Below are 18,170 nucleotides of genomic sequence, written 5' to 3' on the forward strand. Positions count from 1 at the left end.
TTCATGATCCACTATTAAGTTCTTGTGTTCTCCTTTCTCACTGCTCATTGTGTTTTCTTGCTTTCACTTCGTATATGCATTCTCATGAGGTTACCTATGCATGCAACACCTTACGGCTTATGATCTTGTCATATATATTGCTATTGTTCTGCTTTCTTTGTCTTGGTGGTATTTCTACTGGTTCTGTTGATGATTCAACTGGAAGAAAGGTTGAATGGCTGGAGGACTAGACCAATTTGCTTGAGACACTTGCACTTGATGATTGAGTATAATTGCTGGATTTAGCATGAACCCAATACAATGTTTCTGGTGAATATAAAAAAGTGACTCACTAGATGACTCTAATGCATTGAGAAGTGGGTTCAGTTCCCCTTTTTTTGGGGGGGGGCGGGGGGGTGGAAATTGCGTGTTTTGATGATGGAAGTTATTGTTGTCATATGGCTTCAGTTAAACAGTTAGATACAGCAGTTTTAGGCACATTATTGTTATGTGGCACAGTGAGATACGTTATGTGATATTCAGCAGTTCTAGATTCACTATCTGATAGGCAGTCTTCATTGGTTACATTCGAATGTCTGGGTATAAATCAAAAAGCCTCGTTGTATTGTTTTGGCTAGTCTTTCACGTTTTAACTAGCTGCAAGAGATTTATTTTGTTAGAAATGATCTTTCAGGGCCAAGACCATCTGATTTGTATGGAAAATACACATGGAAAATCGAAAGTTTCTCACAAATCAGCAAGCGTGAGCTCCGAAGCAGTGTTTTTGAAGTTGGTGGCTACAAATGGTAAGAACTAATGCGAAATGTTATTTTGTGTATGGATCTCTTTATAATAGGATTTTTCTTGAAATTGCTCACATTTTGTATATTTTTAGAGTTGTACGTAGCACTATTTGTATATTTTTGTCTCAGTTAGGCTTTACATAATGAGTGGTCTAAAAGCCATGTGTGCAAGTGTGAAGTTGGCCTTAATTTGATGCTAAATATAACTCTATTTTAACATTGCGTATTACCTTGGAACTGGTGTTGCATTGCCTTCATCATGGAGGTATTGTCCTGGAAAGTGCCAGATGAGTTTGTTTTTAAGCTCACAACTTAGTAGACATCTGCAGATTGTAAAACTGAAAACCATTGCTAATCTCCTTCTGTCGGATCTGCCTAGACTGGAACATTCTACATTTTACTGTGTGGAAACTTGGCGTATTGGGGTTAAATAGGAGATTGATTGACCTACCTGATTGCTAGTTGCTTCAACTTGAAGTAAGTTGTAGATCTGGATTAGTTGTGGGTCTGTTTATGTTGGATTGAGCTGTTAGTGGTCTACTAGTGGTGGGTTGGTTCATGCTTGTGACGTACCCACAGCCGTCCTCAATGCACACACACTGGAGGAAGGCAAACATGGAAAAGCACTGCCATTGCAAACTGCTAGATCATTCAGATAACAGAAACTGATTTGAAGTGAACTGATATGCTTGCTATTCGGCCAAGTGCTATATCAATTATGAACTGAAACACTACGTATTTGGGCAAGTGTTACTATTTGAAGTATTCCTGACTGGAAGTCTTGCCTTAAAAAAGTACAGAGCTTTGCTGAAGGCTGCAATTAGCATTGAGGAGCTGCTCAAGAATTGGGAGGTTTACTATGTAGCATTAAAATCTGCCATGAAAATGCATAACACCAATGCACGTATGGTATGTAATTACATTAAGGGTAGCCAAGGATAAACCCCACTTAACTAAGTGGAGCATGTGACAACCAGGGATATTGGATTGTGGACATGATGGATTAATTGCATTGCCAATGCATAGGCAATCTATTGGTGTTGCATCTCTATTGACAATCTGTTATAATGGATTGTCTGTTTGTGCCCAATTCATGAGCAACTTGTTGCCAGTGCAATGCGCGTGTGTCATTAAAGAGGTTTTATGTCACTGACCTTTGTACTGACCTATTCACTGCCAGGTCCAAAATACCAGCTGTTTTTGAGAATGATGGTTAGATGACTCTGCAACATGTAAAATAGTAATTACAAGTACTAACTCTTTATAGAAAAACTTGATTTTGATATCTTGACTTGACCAAGCTTCCTCATAAGACCTTCTGGCCACAAAAACCACATTCTTTGGTGCAAGCTCTCTTTGAACTCTTTGGAACATAGATAAGATGGTCTCTAAGGAAATGCTAGGGCACACAAAGAGACACACAAAATATATGATGAAAGTGGAGCACAATTTGGAAAATGCTCAGATGGAAAATGAATGAATATGGTACAACATGGACCTCAAAACTTCTTGTCTCAAGGACCAGGGATGAGGTGAGCTGAGAGTGTTGTTGGAGATGTTGAGTGTTGAGCTAAAAATGCATTATATCTTGATTAGCTCTTTATTAGTCCCCCAAAACATGCTTATTATCAGAAGTTATCATTGAATGACCACTTTCTTAGAGAGTATTTGTGTCCCATAAGCCCTAGTTTAGGGGGATCCACTCATCTCTAAATAGACAGGTTGCACACCACTTAGTCCTATCTTGTTATTGTAGGTCCTCCATCAGCTGGAGCCCACATCTTCACTGCTAGTTTGTGGTGCTACCAGCCTTCCATCAGCAACTGGCGATGAGTCTATAGCCATGCAAACATTGTGTTTGCTGTTGCCAATAGTTTCTAGCCTATAGACACTTGTTCCTAGCCATCGCCTATAGTCTATGACCCTTCAGTTGTTTGTGTTTGTTGCAGCCTGATCCTCTACAGTCTGTATTTGCGGCATACAACTGACACCAGCCTTTTTGAAGCATTTTGACAGCTGCCTTTGCTGTCTATAGCAATCACTTTCATCACCTAATAGTTCTCAGCCTTGCTGCCTACTGTTCCGAGCTGTCACTGTTGTGTTCAGCCTGATCTAGACACAAAGATCTGCGTTTCCAGCTGCGGATTACATTTGAAGGCTGTTTGCTTCGTTTCAGGATCTGTAAAGAGTATGATACACTCTCTACCTTGTACCCTTTACCTCCATCCTTTAGAGGTACAAGAGTTTGAGGTTTTGCATTCACCTTGCATGGTGTGTTTATTGCATTGAGCATTCTATTTATTCATCCATGTTCTATACTCATTGTCTTTGAATTACCCTACACCTTTTGAGTTCCTTTATCAGTTTGTGCTTTGTGTACGATTGTGTTTGTGTGCTGTATTTGAGCATTTCTTTACATGATATCAAATTTAGGTATTCTTTGAAGAAACCTAGACCCTTGATCGGAAAACTTGTCCTCAGAAAGAGGAACTCTCAAAGGGAAGATAACTTTGAACACTTCCTCACCATTATAGTCTTTTAATAACCTTGCGAGAACTGTGCAAGAGTGGGTATCTTAGCTTACTCCGCAAGATTTTGATGGAGGAGGAGAAACATCTAACTACTATGGTACTTATGGACCATATGAGATTTCACGGGCTAAGTATGATTTGATTCTCATGCATTGAGCCCAATAACAACTTGTAGGTGACATTGTTTATCCGTCCTTAGATTTTTCGCACAAGTCTAATGATTTTGCAAGAAAGATGGAACCTCCATATAGGATTGGTCATCCTATGGGAGAGAGACATAGAGTTCAAACCTTCATTCACTTCCTCTTCTTCAACTCCGGTCTCAAGTGCATAGGTATGTACTTTTGTTTCAGTTCCTTATGTTTCTAATTCTATACAAGATGTTGATAATACTCAAGAAGATGACACTTTCAATCTATTTATAACAGTAGTAGTCTTGAAGGGGACATGTACTTATATGTAAATACAAGAAGAGGTGTATGTAGGAGAAACTTAATTTTCTTCTTCAAGGTTTCCTTCAAGTTTTGTTTCTCAAAGTCAGATTGAAGTTGATGCATCATCATTTCAAACATAACTATCTTTTTTTCCATTTCCTAAAAATAAAACTATATTCACTTTCATTGCTTCCATACCACAATTTCCAATTTCATCCATTCCACCCTTCTCTTCTGTTACTTTCACATCTTTATTCACATGACATTCACCATTGCACTTGTCTTGAAGAGGATATATAATTCTATGTAAACGCAAGAGGAGGTGCATGTAGGAGAAACTTAATTTTTTTCTTCAAGGTTTCCTTCAAGTTTTGTTTCTCAAAGTCAGATTGAAATTGATGCATCATCATTTCAAACATTACTATCTTTTTTTCCATTCCTAAAAATGAATCTATATTCACTTCGATTTCTTCCACACCACAATTTCCAATCCCACCCATCCCATCCTTTTCTTTTGTTGCTTTCACATCATTATTTACATGACATTAACCATTCCACATATCTAATGATATACCACATTGAGGGGATTTTCAAACATAGGTATATCCTATCCCTTTAGGTCCTTTGCTTTTGCACAGCCAAGTGGTGGAGATACATTGGTGGTGGGGGTTTATTTCCCAACCCAACCATCCATCGGGACCTATATGCAAGGATATTCCACCCGCACATTTAGCATTAGGATCATATACTTGTCAGTCACCTCCTTTGGGATACATATCTAGAGTCACCATGCGAGGCACTTGGATGCCACATGTAGTATCTAATCATTTACCTTTTATCCTATGCCATCCATCTATTCCCCATCTCATGCAACCATCCATCCGTCTGTCTACATCAGCTAAGCATGCATTTATAGATAAGACTCATTTTAACAAGTTTAACTTTATTGCTTTGTCTAATTTGATGTGACATGTCTTGGATTTCTTGGCTTGTGGGAACTTGTTTAAGGGTAGGAACCCTAGCCTAACCTTCCGTAGTTTTCATATGAGGTAGTGCGCTCTTGGAAGAGGAGAAATGACAGCCATAGTCAAGTTGATTGAGGATCTTGTGTCTGAATTTCACTCTTAACTCCAACACTTTGACCTCGAGGCTTGTTTTTAAGTGTTGAATACATTGTTGCTTGCTACGTGGCTCGTGATTGTACCTGATGTATCAACCTTGGCCATGAGCTCCAAGTTAAACTTATTGAGAGGGATGTTTTGACTGTAGTATCAACGATTACTCGTACTGAATTCGCCACAATTGGCTTACCCAAATCAGCTAATGATTAAGTCAATGAGTTTGAGTGTCATTTATGGCCTTATGCTTGATTGTACATTTAATATCATAAGAAAACCCAATATTTAGAGGGGGGCCTTAACTTTTCAGAAAATGAAGCAAGGTGGTGGAAAAAACACCACCAATATTTAGTTGAATAGTGAGGAACAAAGTAATGCCCCTCTAGGATTGAAATTGGGTTGGCAAAATATCCTAGAAAAGAATAGATATTGTAAACATTGCCAAAAGTCTAGTCATTTTGATGATGAGTGTTGCTCAAAGGCCAAGGATAGTTTGCACAAGATTGGACTCTCTTCCCCACCTAAGAACTTGAGTGCATCAGGTGAGGCCACTTCAGCTTCACCCTCACAGTTGAGAGGCGGTCATCCTCCATTTGAATAGAGTAGATTTGTTGTTGATATAATGGCAGGACCGTTTGCCCCCACCATACTTGAGGGGTTATCTAATTGGTTTGCCAATGCCACTACTACGGACTTTAGTCCTCAGGTACCCCTTATTTCCCTTGAGAATAGACTCGATGAGTCCCTTGTCTTTCTTAGACGCTCTTTTCATCGAGTGTGCAACCAGAAGCAATTGCGTCCTCTTTCCCTAGAGACCTGTGGATCATGGAGCCTTCCTTTGGTTTAGATGTTGGTGACACTGACCACAGACCTATCACTCCTCCCATCCATACATCTGTTGATTCTTGCAAGGCATGTTCTAGCCTAGCTTCTCTCTTTCGCTACACATTCCTACTCTTTTTTTTTTTTACATCTTTAGTGTGCCTACCTTTGGTAGTGGGATCATCCTAAAACCCAACACACCGCTCTTATAAACACTTTTTCATTGAACAACATTGATGTATGTGTGTTTTATGGTCTTCTATGGTATTTTTTGCCCCTAACTTGTCTTTTCGGGTTAGCACTAACCCCTACAGGACCTACTAGTTGATCAGAGTGGAGATTTCAATTGTTTGGCACTTGTTACCTTGGTTGCCCTTCCTTGATAGGGATTCACACTCTAGATCAATATGAAGTCTTCTCCTCTTGAGGACGAGTTCTTGCCTTTCTTGAGGCAATCTTGAGACCATTCATTTCACAGGTTTTTAGTTGGATATGCAACTCACTTTTCTTCTTTGAGTGCTTCGTCTTTCCCACATCAACATCGACATCTTGGGGAGAGAGGGGGTGCTTATTTCTCCTTCCACCATTTAATAGTGAGAGGGGACGATATTCTTCTCTTGATCTTTATAGGATTTTGAGTACTTTTTGCCGTGGAGGCATTATTTTTTGTACTTTGTATCAAAATCTGTATCATGAGGATGATTATGATTGTAAAATGGTGCTTGGGCAAGTAAACATTCCCTTGTGAGGACATTGTCCAAATAGTAGTGTTGCATAGCATTTTGTTTGAGCATGACATCTTGCATTGCCCTTTGCATTACCCCATGCATTTACATTTAGTTCTTGTAAACGTACATTGGTGCATATTTTTTCATTTTTGGTTAGAGAGTGGTCCATTATGGATCCACTATATTCATGGGAGCACATAGAGGAGTCTCCTTGGCCAATCTCTAAGATAGCATTCCCACACATACCTCATACTTTTCTTCTTCATCGATACCCATGGGTGGTTGGGATGGTTTGTGTGTTTTGTGGTGTTTGAACTTGACTATCCCTTTTATTTCTCATAGATACACGTACTCGATAGGATCAAAACAATCTTTTAAAAAAAAGTTCAAAATGCTTTCATCACCTTTGCATATCTTGGTAGGCCATTGGGCAACTGATGAGCACCGAGCACCTTTTTTCTCATACCTTGGCCTCTTTGGGATGATCCTTTGGCTTGGGATGATGATTATGGGTCAAGCTATGCTTTGTAGTCTCTTTTTGGTTCCCAATTTGGGCCTAAGAGGAGATATTAATCTAAAACTGCATTATATCTTGATTAGCTCTCTTTATTACATCCCCAAAACATGCTTAATACCATAAATTATCTTGATTATCTTGATTAGCTCTCTTTATTACTTCCCCAAAACATGCTTAATACCATAAGTTATCTTTAAATGACCCGAGTGTTAGTGTTCCATAAGACAAACCCTAATTTGGGAGGGTCCACTCTATAATTAGATATGCTGCCCATCACTCAATCCTATCTTGTCATTGCAGGTCCTCCATCAGTTGTGGTGTCCCCTTCTCCACTATTGTCTACACCCCTTCATTACATGTGTCTTAGTTTGTGGTGGGGATCTGAAACCAGCCTTCATTCTTGGAAAGGGTTGTAATTCCTTGATTAAGCACTTAACTACAACAACCAACAAATGAATATAACTTGAAATGCACAAATTACCTTAATAATCTCGGACATTTTCCGACTTTCACGGGTGGCACTCCACCTCACTTCACTTTGAGCTTGACACTATCAGAAAGTGCTTGACACTATCAGAACTAAGAGGAAATATATTTCTATTTTTTGAAAAGAAAATAGAGGGTTTGGAAGTATTGTACACCTAACAACTAGGATTGGTGTCAAGTTTGTGAATTTATCAATTAGAAGTGTAGAAGCAACTTTATAGCCTTTAGATACATCATTCAAAAAGTGAGTGGTTCCATGGGTGGCAAGCTACTGGCACATTTCTTCATCACTAAAGGCAGCATGCTAGTCCATTGTTGTTATCGCTTATGGCATGCATGGGGGGCAAATTCTTGCTAACCAAATTATCTATACTATATTTTACATCTTTCTTCATGAGGATCGTATCCAATAGTTTGTGGCTTTCTTCATCTATCAATCCCTTTTTTTTTCTTGAGAAAATAAAAATCTATTGATAGCATCTCACAAAAAATCCATTTGATGTAGAATACAAAGATGTTATAGAATCCAAGATACACGCTCGACTTTCTTATATAATTAAAATATATATGGCGAATATTATGTTGACACAAAGGGAGAATAGATGAGAGTTGACCCCAAAACTGGTACCCCTTTCGATGTTTCTTTAACTTGATTGCTAATGAAATGAGTACAAGCTGTGATTCACAATCTCCTTTGCTGTAGCAAAAATCAACAATCAATTTGGACCAATTGCCTCTTGATTTTTCACCTAGGACTGACACAAATGCAACCACCAACGAGCTAAATGCTACCCCAAATTACAACGAATGGGCTGGCATCTGAATTCCTTAACAATTACACAAATTTCAAGTGCTGAATTCAGTGTACGATGCCTTCGCCAATTGGCACAGGTCTTGAGGTGGCTGTCAAACTGTAATTTCTACAGAAATTTAGGATTCACTACAGAGATCTCTTTGCTGATCACCAAATTTGGCTGAGATTTGCTCAAAAGTGGCTGAGAAATGTTGAGATCTCCTGAGCATGGGTTGGAGAAGGTGAGAGAAAGCCAAGATGAGAGAGAGATTTGATTTTCTTTGCGAGAAAGCTCTAAATTGTGCTTGCTGCTTGCTCTAGCCTACATTGAATGCTACTGCCAGACAGCTCCAAAATGCTGTCACCTAATCAGCAATGCTGTTGCCAGCCCCTGGAAGGTGACTCCCTACTGTCCCCTGCTTGTTAAGGCCCCGAGATGCTTGTTTTCTGTAGCAAATTGCTGTTCTCTAATCAAAAAATGGACCATAACTCTCTCTCTCCCCCAAGCTGTAAATTGAGTAAATGGTTGAGACCCAGCCCCAAAAACGTTTTCTCAGTTTGCATGGGCATTTTTGCGAAGTGGTAGTCTTCTAAACCCATTTTTCAGCATTATCCAGCTATTTCAATAATTTTCAAAATTGAATAATCTTGAAAATTAATTTCAACCTTTTTGACCTTGACCAAAATTAAATGTGCCCATCCATAATTAAATTGGCTAGGCCATTTGCAACCTCGAGTAGTCCCCAATCTGTGTTGACCCTTAGAGTGGCATTAATTAATTAATTAATTAATTAATGCTAGTTCTTAATGTCACTACCGACGCTTTTTGGCCAAATAACTGTTCTAGGGTCAAATTGTCCCTAGTGTCACCACTGCCACTTATTCGCCGAATAATTGTCCCAGGGTCAAAACTGACACTAATTGACCCCCTAAGCCTAGCTGACATAACTTATCACAACTTTTACCTTTGACACCCATTGCATCCTTGGGGTCCTTGGCCTGTTACCATGAAATAATTGCCATATGCATCCCATGTGCTTAAACAACCTTGCATATTTGATTAATAACTTAATTAAATGTTATCAACAAGATTAAAGCATCTCAAAATTTGACGTCCTTGTGATAGGATCAGCCTTCCATCAGTACTTGGTAATTAGTCTATAGCCGTCTAGACATTGCGTTTGCTACCGGTGGTAGTTTTTAGCTTGCAAACACATGTTCCTAGCCATCTTTTATAGTTTGTGACCCTTCAGTTGTTTCATTTGCTGCAGCATGACCTCTACAGTTTGTATTTGTAGTATATAGTTGACACTAGTTTTTTTGGAGCATTTTGATAGCGGCGTTGACAATAGTTGCCTTCATCTTCTTGTTAGTTCTCAGCCTGTTGCCTACTATTCCGAGTTGTCATTGCCATGTTCCCCTTGATCCAGGTACACAAATTTGTGTTTGTAGGTGCTGATCACATTTGGAGGGTGTCTGTTGCATTTCGGGATTTGTACATAGTACAAAACACACTCCAACTCGTATCCTCTACCTCGGCCCTTAAAAGGCACAAGAGTTTAAGGTTTTGTATTCACCTTGCATAGTGTGTTTACTGCAGCAAGAGCAATTGGTTAGCAGGAGGAGATTGAAGAATCTCGAGTTGTACTCCTTCCAATTGAATGAAAGCTAAAGAAATACCGCAAGGGACGCCAATTTTGGGGCCAACAAGGTGTCTATTGTCCAAGAATGTTATGGTAAAGTGTGTATTTCATTTTATGTGCATTTATTTATTGTTGTAATTAACTCTTAAATCAGGTTATCACCATCCATTCCAAGAACGAAGGTTGGTTACAGAGAGAGAGGCTTGGAGGGAAGAGAGATAGATAGAGAGGCTTCACAAATCATAAATCATGATCATTAACTTATGATTTATAATAGAAAACTCAAAATTATGAAAGAAAGAAATTTAAAAAGACAATGTATACCTCAATGATAGCTTGTCGAATATGGTGATAGATGAATGTGCTCATCTTTTTCCTCCCCTCTTGTAGGGGTCTACGGCCCGTAAAAAGTAAGTGTCGAGTGGACATGGGACTAGTATGTTGATTGTTGGATTTCACTCACGCCTACGCTCACAAAGGAGTGTCGGTGATCTTCAGTAGGACATTGGGATACTTTTTACTCTCCGTACGAGAGGTTTTTTCCCCTAGATTTATTCCCTTTATTTTATGTGTCTATGTTACACAGTTTTGGGCACTTATCGTGTTTCACACACTTCGGGCGTGAACAATGTACTTTGTACTTGCACCTTACATTTCAGATAATCGCATTGGGTGTCGTGCTCTCATACTCAACACTGTGTACTCTACTCTCAACTGAGCTTCGATGCCTTTCCGTTCTCACAGTTGATATCAGAGCTGTGTTCAGCTCAGTCTTCTCTCCGTTTGCTCTGCAACCAGCAGTAGGGCCTAGCTCTGCAACCAGCAGCAGGGTCCAGCTGGCTTTAACTTGGTCAGCTGCTCGTTAGCACCACCAATTGACATTTGCATTATTAGAGGTCACCCCGTGCTCCAGGAGTCACTGTCAATTGCGCCGCCTTGCAACGTTTTTGTACTGTGCGCCGCCTCCACAGGCATCAGTTCCCAGCGTTCGCTTGCACAGCTCCATCAACTACACCTCTCTATAGTATGTAGCTTGCGCCCGCCTGCACCAGAGTTGTTGAGCCTGCTTGCACTAAAGTTGCCCCCCTAGCCTTGACTTGTGTGTCAGTGCTTCTGTCCTTTGCGTTGCCTCCACATGTGCTAGATCGCAACGCTTGCCACTGTTAGTCCAACTCGCGTGGCTAGGCTGGCCTAGCTCGCTCCCCAACTGTTTTGTCCACCACCTAAGTCGCCATCTTGCCTCCAGCTCGACCTCCAATTGTATTCGCCAAGGTAATAGCTCAAAATTGAAGGTACAATTTAAAAAAAAAAGTATTTTTAAATTCAAATTCACTTCTGGGGAGGGGCTTTTTCCTGGGCAGGCACTATCAGCTTCAATATGTGTTTGGGACACGATTACCGTAGAGTTTTCTTGGCAAGTTAGTTAGGAAATTTGGGGCTTTTGGGTATTGAGCAGACGTTGGTACATGTAGTAAAGGTCCAGTCTGAAATAGATTGATTTTGAGCATTTTGGAACAAGAAATTTTGGGGCCTTTTGAATCTATATTGCTGTTAAGCATTTATTGCACCTTGGATTGCGTGCATTTTAGATAGTTGTGACAGATTGTGCTTTAATTCACTTATTATAGCAAATTACTTGCTATGATTTCTCAAAATTCTAAGATTTCTAGGTTGGTCCAGGTTGAGACATTGCTCTTTTGCTCTCTGATCAGCATTGTTTATCATGACAAATTAGGGAGGTGATGTATTTACTTACGTATCCAAGGAGGATAGGTTGGATGGTAACAACTATTCACTGCACTGCGGTCCTTCATGATGAAGAATGTGTTGATTGCTAATAATCTTTAGGATTATATCAGAGTTGTGGCTCTTGCTACTCCTCCTCCAAGAGGACGTGGACAATGGGCAACTCAGCTTTCAACATGCTTCAGCTCAGCCACTTCCCGAGAGATCAACAGCATAGAAGGCATGGGATACATAGGATGCAGAGGTTTTGTCTCGCTGATCGCATTGGCAGTTCAACGGTCTATTATCCCTCACATTCGGTCTGCAGCTTCTTCACGAGAAGCTTAGCTGACCTTGGAGCAAATTTTTGCTGGAAAGAATGAGACCCGTATTTCTTTCTTGAAGAAATAGCTTGAGATAGTGAAGATGGATGAGCGTGATTCTATGCAGGATCACTTAAAATAAAATTTAGGACTTGTGTGTGAGCAGCTTATGAATATTGATGAGTATTGCTCAGATGCGTAGTTGATATCTACTACCTTGGATTCATTGCTGCCCTCGTACTTGGCCTTTCATACGGCCTTGAACCTCACCAGGAGGATTGCCCCACAACGACTTACTTTCCTTCAGTTGGTCAGTTTGCTCTTAGAAGAGGAGCAGACAGAAAGAACAGTGGTGTGGATGTTATAGCCTTTGAGCAGGCTTTTATGGCATGACAGAAAGGCAAGGGCAGCTAAGCAAAGAATACTTCGCAGAGCTCTAGGACTTCAGACACTTCACAGGGCAATAAGAAACAAGGGGGCACGCAAGCCAAGAAGGGTAAGTGCCACTATAGCAAAAAGCCATGCCGCTACATCACTGAGTGTAGAAAGTGCATAGCCAAGGAGAAGGAGTCAGGGATGCCTATTTTTGATGCACCTTCCACTGTACTGAGTCAACGTTCTTTGTTGTAGACAGAGACTATTGTTTTTATACATGCAATTATGACTCTTCTTGGGTTGATAGAGCATTTAGCTCTATTGAGGATGCAAGCACATAGTTTTTTGACAGTGGTGCATCTCGGCACATCACATCTCATAGAGATTTGTTTGCTTTTGTTATTGCAGCCTCGGTTGGCAAGTCTGTACTGTGTGCCAACAATGTATCATACCTTATTAGAGGTATTGGGGAGATTGTGATGATAGGCATTGATGGCTTTATTCTCCGCTTACAAGTTGCCTTGTTTGCACGAGGTATAAAGAAAAATTTGTTATCGATTTCTTCTTTGGCACGGTGTGGTTTGCAGGTTACCTTTGATGATGATAGATGCATGGCGAGAGATAAGGAACACATGATTTTGGTTTTGATTGGCACTCTATGTCACGGGTTATATGAGTTGGATGCTCTTTCAGTTGATTAGTCGGCTTATTTAGCGTCCACTCTTACTCCTGCAATGTTATAGGCGGAGTTATGGCATGCTCGTATGGGGCATGTAAACTGTGGTAGCTTGATGCTTTTGCAACGTACACAGATACTTGATGGTTTACCTCTCTTGGAGAGACCTCCTGAGCACTTATGTGAGGGATGTATTTTGGGGAAAATGCATTGGTTTTCGTTTTTCCATGATGTCGCTTTTAGAGCCATTGCCAGGTTACAGATTGTGCACTCAGATGTATGTGGCTCTATGTAGACAAAGTCATGGGGTGGCTGTTACTATTTCGTCACTTTTATTGATGATTTTACTCACTTCTGCTGGGTCTACTCTTTAGTGAAAAAGTCAAAAGTGTATGATGCATTTTTGGCTTTTCTAGCATTGTTGAAAACCAATCTGGCTGCAGGGTGAAGACTCTTTGTTCGGACCAAGGGGAGGAATAAATGTTCTCTATGCTGAATTATTTTTTAAAGCAGAACGGCATTGTTCATTAGTACACTATTGCTTATACTCCACAGCAGAATGGGGTTGTAGAGAGGAAGAATCGGTCACTCATGGAGATGGTCAGATATATGTTGAAAGCAAAGAGCTTGCACATAGCTTTTGGATGGAAGCGGTTGTGTGTGTTTGCCATGTCTTGAATAGATGTCCCACCAAAGCATTAAACAATATCATGCCTTTTGAGGCTTGGAACAACTGGAAACCTTCTGTTGGGAATTTCCGCACTTTTGGGTGTCTTGCATATGCACACATTCCCAAGGTACTTAGAAAAAAGTTGGATAACAAGGTTGTCAAATGCATTTTTGTGGGGTATAGCAGTGAGAGAAAAGGATATAGATTATATGATATTGTCTCTGAAAAGGTATTTATCAGTAGAGATGTGGATTTCGATGAAAAATAGAAGTATCCCTTGCTGGTTTTGATACATATCAGACTGCCAGTGATGTATTTGAAGGGCTGTTGCCCATTTCATTTGGTGATACAGTTGGAGTTTTAGCAAGTGAACTTAATGTTCAGCCAACTGCTCCATTGGATTATGTAGAACATCAGCCTGTGGCTGATCTGAATATTCAGCAAGGCACTGACTCTGAAATTCAGCAAGAGCTTGTACATAGTGAGGAGGCTAGTTAAATGCTTAGATGATATTTACAGACTATGAAAGATAGTCATTTGGATGCTCCTATTGTTGGTCATACTAGAAGGCAAGCTCGTATGCATGGTGGTGCACATATCAAAGAATTTGTTATGGCAGCACATATAGTTGATGATGAGGAGCCTGAATGTTTTGAGGATGCACAACATAGTGTGCATTGGATGGTAGCAATGCAAGCTGAGTTTGATTCCATCATAAAGAATCAAGTATGGGATTTAGTGTGCCATTGGAACAAAATGGGCCTATAAGCTGAAAAGGAATGCAGATGGATCCATTGGAAAATATAAAGCTAGGCTTGTAGTCAAGGGCTATGCATAGAAGAAAGGCATTGACTATGAGGAGACATTTTCTCCTACCTCTCGCATGACTACCATTAGGTCTATGGTTGCTTTGGCTGCCCATTATGGGTGGATTGTGTATCAACTGGATATAAAGGCTGCATTTTTACATGGGGAACTTCATGAAGAAGTGTATATACAACAGCCCATTGGTTTTGCAGTTGAGGGATCTGAACACTTGGTCTGTAAGTTGAAAAAGACTTTATATGGCTTGAAATAAGCTCTTCAAGCTTGGTATGCAAAGATTGATGCTTTTTTACTCAACCAATGGTTCATAAACAGCTCATTAGAGTCTACCCTTTACGTATGTTAAGAGGGGGTATCCTTGCTGATCATTTGTCTATATGTTGATGATCTTTTGCTTATAGGGACACATGCTGGTCAGATTTCAGCATTCAAGCAAAATTTACAGCAAACTTTTGAGATGTCGGATTTGGGGCCTTTGCACTATTACTTGGGCATTCAGTTCATTCATGATGCTAGAGGCATTGGTTTATCATAGTTGAGATACATTGGTAAACTTCTTGAGAGGTTTGGCTTACAAGATTGCAAGCCAGTCTGTACACCAATGGAACCTGGACTGAAGTTGTCATTGCATGATGATAGTGACTTGTTTGATATCCACACATATGCTCCAGCTGTTAGATGCCTTATTTACCTATGCAACACTAGGCCAGACATACAGTTTGCAATTTTAGCCCTGAGCAGATACATGCATCAGCCACGCATGTCACATTGGCAAAGTGTGAAGCGTGTTTTTGGTTACTTGCAGGGTACTAGGACTCTTGGATTGCTTTATGCCAAGGGGGGACCGCTGCAATTACATGCTTACAGTGATTCTGATTGGGCTGCTAATTATGATTCTCATCACTCCACTAGTGGCAATTGCTTCTTTCTTGGCTCATCTTGGGTTTCTTGGCTTAGCAAGAAACAATCCACTATTGCCATATCGTCATGTGAAGCTGAATACAAGGCAGCTTTCACTACCACAGTTGAATGTATATGGCTTAGACGCTTGCTAGCTGATCTGGATGTATTTTTCACGGAGTCTACGCCTTTGTTGATTGACAGTCAAAGTGCCATTGGAGTTGCACAAAACCCAATGTTTCATGCATGCACGAAACACAATGAGATTCATTATCACTTTGTCAGAGAGAGGCATGCCGGAGATATTATCCTTGTCTATTGTTATACTACCAGTAATGCGGTAGACATCTTTACCAAAGCTCTTCCGCGTGACAAATTTGAAGCATTTCGCAATGCTTTAAATTTGATCTCCTTTGGCGGATGACCCTTGTATTGTGATCGCTGTTCACTCCAGGGGGGTTTGTTGGGTTTCACTCATGCCTACGCTCATAGAGGAGTTGGTGATCTTCAGCAGGTTTTGGGCACTTATCGTGTTTCACACACTTCGGGTGTGAACACCCTCTTACAACCCTAAGGTTTAAGGGTTGTACTTTGTACTTGCACCTTACACTTCAGATAATCGCATTGGGTGTTGTGTTCTCACACTCTGCATTGTCTACTCCACTCTCAGCTGAGCTTCGATCCCTTCTTGTTCTCACATTGATGATGCTCCATTTGTTACAATCACTCCATCGTCGATGACGATGGAGCAACCATATTTTGTCTATGTGATCCAAATAGGATCAATGGCTTTATAAATCCTCTTTTTCTCTTCATCAATCTTTATCATCCTCATGTCATTATACGTGACACTAGTCCATTCTTTGCATGGGCCCACATTGGCAATGGCTTTTACTATCTTGTTCCATTGCTCTTGCTTTAGGACATTGAATGCAAGATTGCGCTCAATCATCATGCTTGCAATTTCAATGTTTGCAAATTGGATCCACGCACATGATTGGAATCTTGAGAGAGAGAGAATCGCCTCTCGAGTGTCGCATGAGTCTCTACTCTTTGTCTTTTGTTGGAACAAATGTGGATGTGGAGCCCCCATCACCAATGGTGAGGCCTCACCTGCATCAGTTGAAGATACAACCACATTCGATACTTCCTCATTAGTAGGCATAGATGTTGGTGCCAATACACCACTTCCTTATCCTCTAGTGGATCCCCCTCTCATCTTGGCAAGAATCTCGTCTACGATGTTTTGAGGGATTTCCTTGCATGGAGGGACTCGCCCCCCGTCTTGTAAAGATGTTGGAGAAGTCGGGTCGCACCACTTGTGTTGCGCTTCCCACAATACTTGCATGTCCAATGGTGGGAGTTGGACTTCTTTTGTCCCTCTCGAGCCTCTCCACATCGATGGTGTACAAATTGAAGGCCTCGTGCTTCTCACAAGTCATGATGCCAGGGAGAGTGAAAGGGAGGCTTGAGAGAGAGAGGCCCGAGGGATAGTGAGAGGCTTGAGCCTTGAGAAGGAGAGGGAGAGTGAGAGAGAGGCTTGGGAGAGAGAGGCTTGATGGAGAGGGAGGTTGAGAGAGAGGCTCAAGGAATATTGAGAGGCTTGAGCCTTGAAAAGGAGATTGAGAGTGAAGGCTTGGGGAGTGTGGAAGAAGGGCATCAAGTGGCAAGGACTCCAAAGTACCATGTAGGCAAAACGGGCTGAAAACATATGGTAGATGACTTTGACTGGATGTGGGAATGTGCCTAGACGTGGTGGATGAAACAACCCTGTTTTTTTGTACGAAATCGTACAGATTGTACAGTATGAACTTGCCCGTTCGATGTGCGGAGGCAACTATGGATACAATGTTGCCCACAATCAACCCCTGCATGCTATGGAGATGTGCCTAGACGTGGTGGATGAAACAACCCTGTTTTTTTGTACGAAATCGTACAGATTGTACAGTATGAACTTGCCCGTTCGATGTGCGGAGGCAACTATGGATACAATGTTGCCCACAATCAACCCCTGCATGCTATGGAGATGTGTCAATGAGGGTGCTGGGTTGATCAGATGGGAATCTGATTGAGGAAGATGTGTGAGAATGATGGTGGCTGGATGCTGATCTAATCGATGTGTCGAGTTATAAGTTGGGCTGCCTATGCGTAGGCAATGAAGGCAAGGATAGGCTGACTTGGTGCAGGCCAAGAAGTTGGTGCCTAAAACTAGCCACCGTGATAATGGAAGATGCCGTTTAGTTGCCCACTCGGCTAAATGTACAATGCACACCACTGAAATGAACTTGTACAATGCACACCACTGAAATGAACTATGTGCAATCTAAACAAGCTAGGTGAACCAGTGGCTGGGATGATCAAGGCCTAGATAGGTGCCTAAAATGGAGGAATCTGACACACAAGCTAGACTAATAGACTATGATAGCAACAAAGTTCTCAATATCCTTGTTGATTGAGACTGAGGCTTAGAAGGAGGAGATGTACATAGTACAAGACATAGAATATATTTGCTAACAAAAACATGATTGGCCTCGATTGTAGTGTGACATGGCACTTGTGGGGTGATTATGTGGAATGAGATACGGAAGTAGAAGCAATAGAAACAACTATTGAGCACTGAAGGAAATGAACAAGAAAAGCAAGAATATGTGAACTCAATGAATGGAGAAATGGGCCATGGAATAGGTATACCAAAGCATGAGAAGGTGAATATAAACCACATGGGCTATGGTTGGAGGTTTCTCTGTCTCCATAGAATGCAAGCGTGCAAGGTATGGCACTAGAGAGTGGAGGGGAGGCATGTATATTTAGGCTGGAGAACG

At 40.9% G+C, this 18,170-nt stretch overlaps 1 protein-coding gene across 2 annotated transcripts in view; it reads left to right on the forward strand.

Annotated features, from left to right (window-relative positions):
- LOC148025268 (uncharacterized) overlaps positions 1 to 18,170 on the forward strand; it is a 104,465-nt gene that overhangs the window by 16,114 nt on the left and 70,181 nt on the right. The window contains exon 2 of one of the 2 annotated variants that reach the window (XM_087692270.1): positions 674 to 785. In XM_087692270.1, the coding sequence (XP_087548396.1) occupies positions 674 to 785 (112 nt within the window). Of the gene's footprint in view, positions 1 to 673; positions 786 to 9,724; positions 9,948 to 18,170 lie in introns of those variants that run through there. The other variant, XM_087692271.1, reaches the window with a different exon arrangement.

This window comes from Lygodium microphyllum, chromosome 14 (genome assembly GCF_053477565.2).
Source record: "Lygodium microphyllum isolate KBCC chromosome 14, Lygodium_microphyllum_v1.1.10, whole genome shotgun sequence".
NCBI lineage: Eukaryota > Viridiplantae > Streptophyta > Polypodiopsida > Schizaeales > Lygodiaceae > Lygodium > Lygodium microphyllum.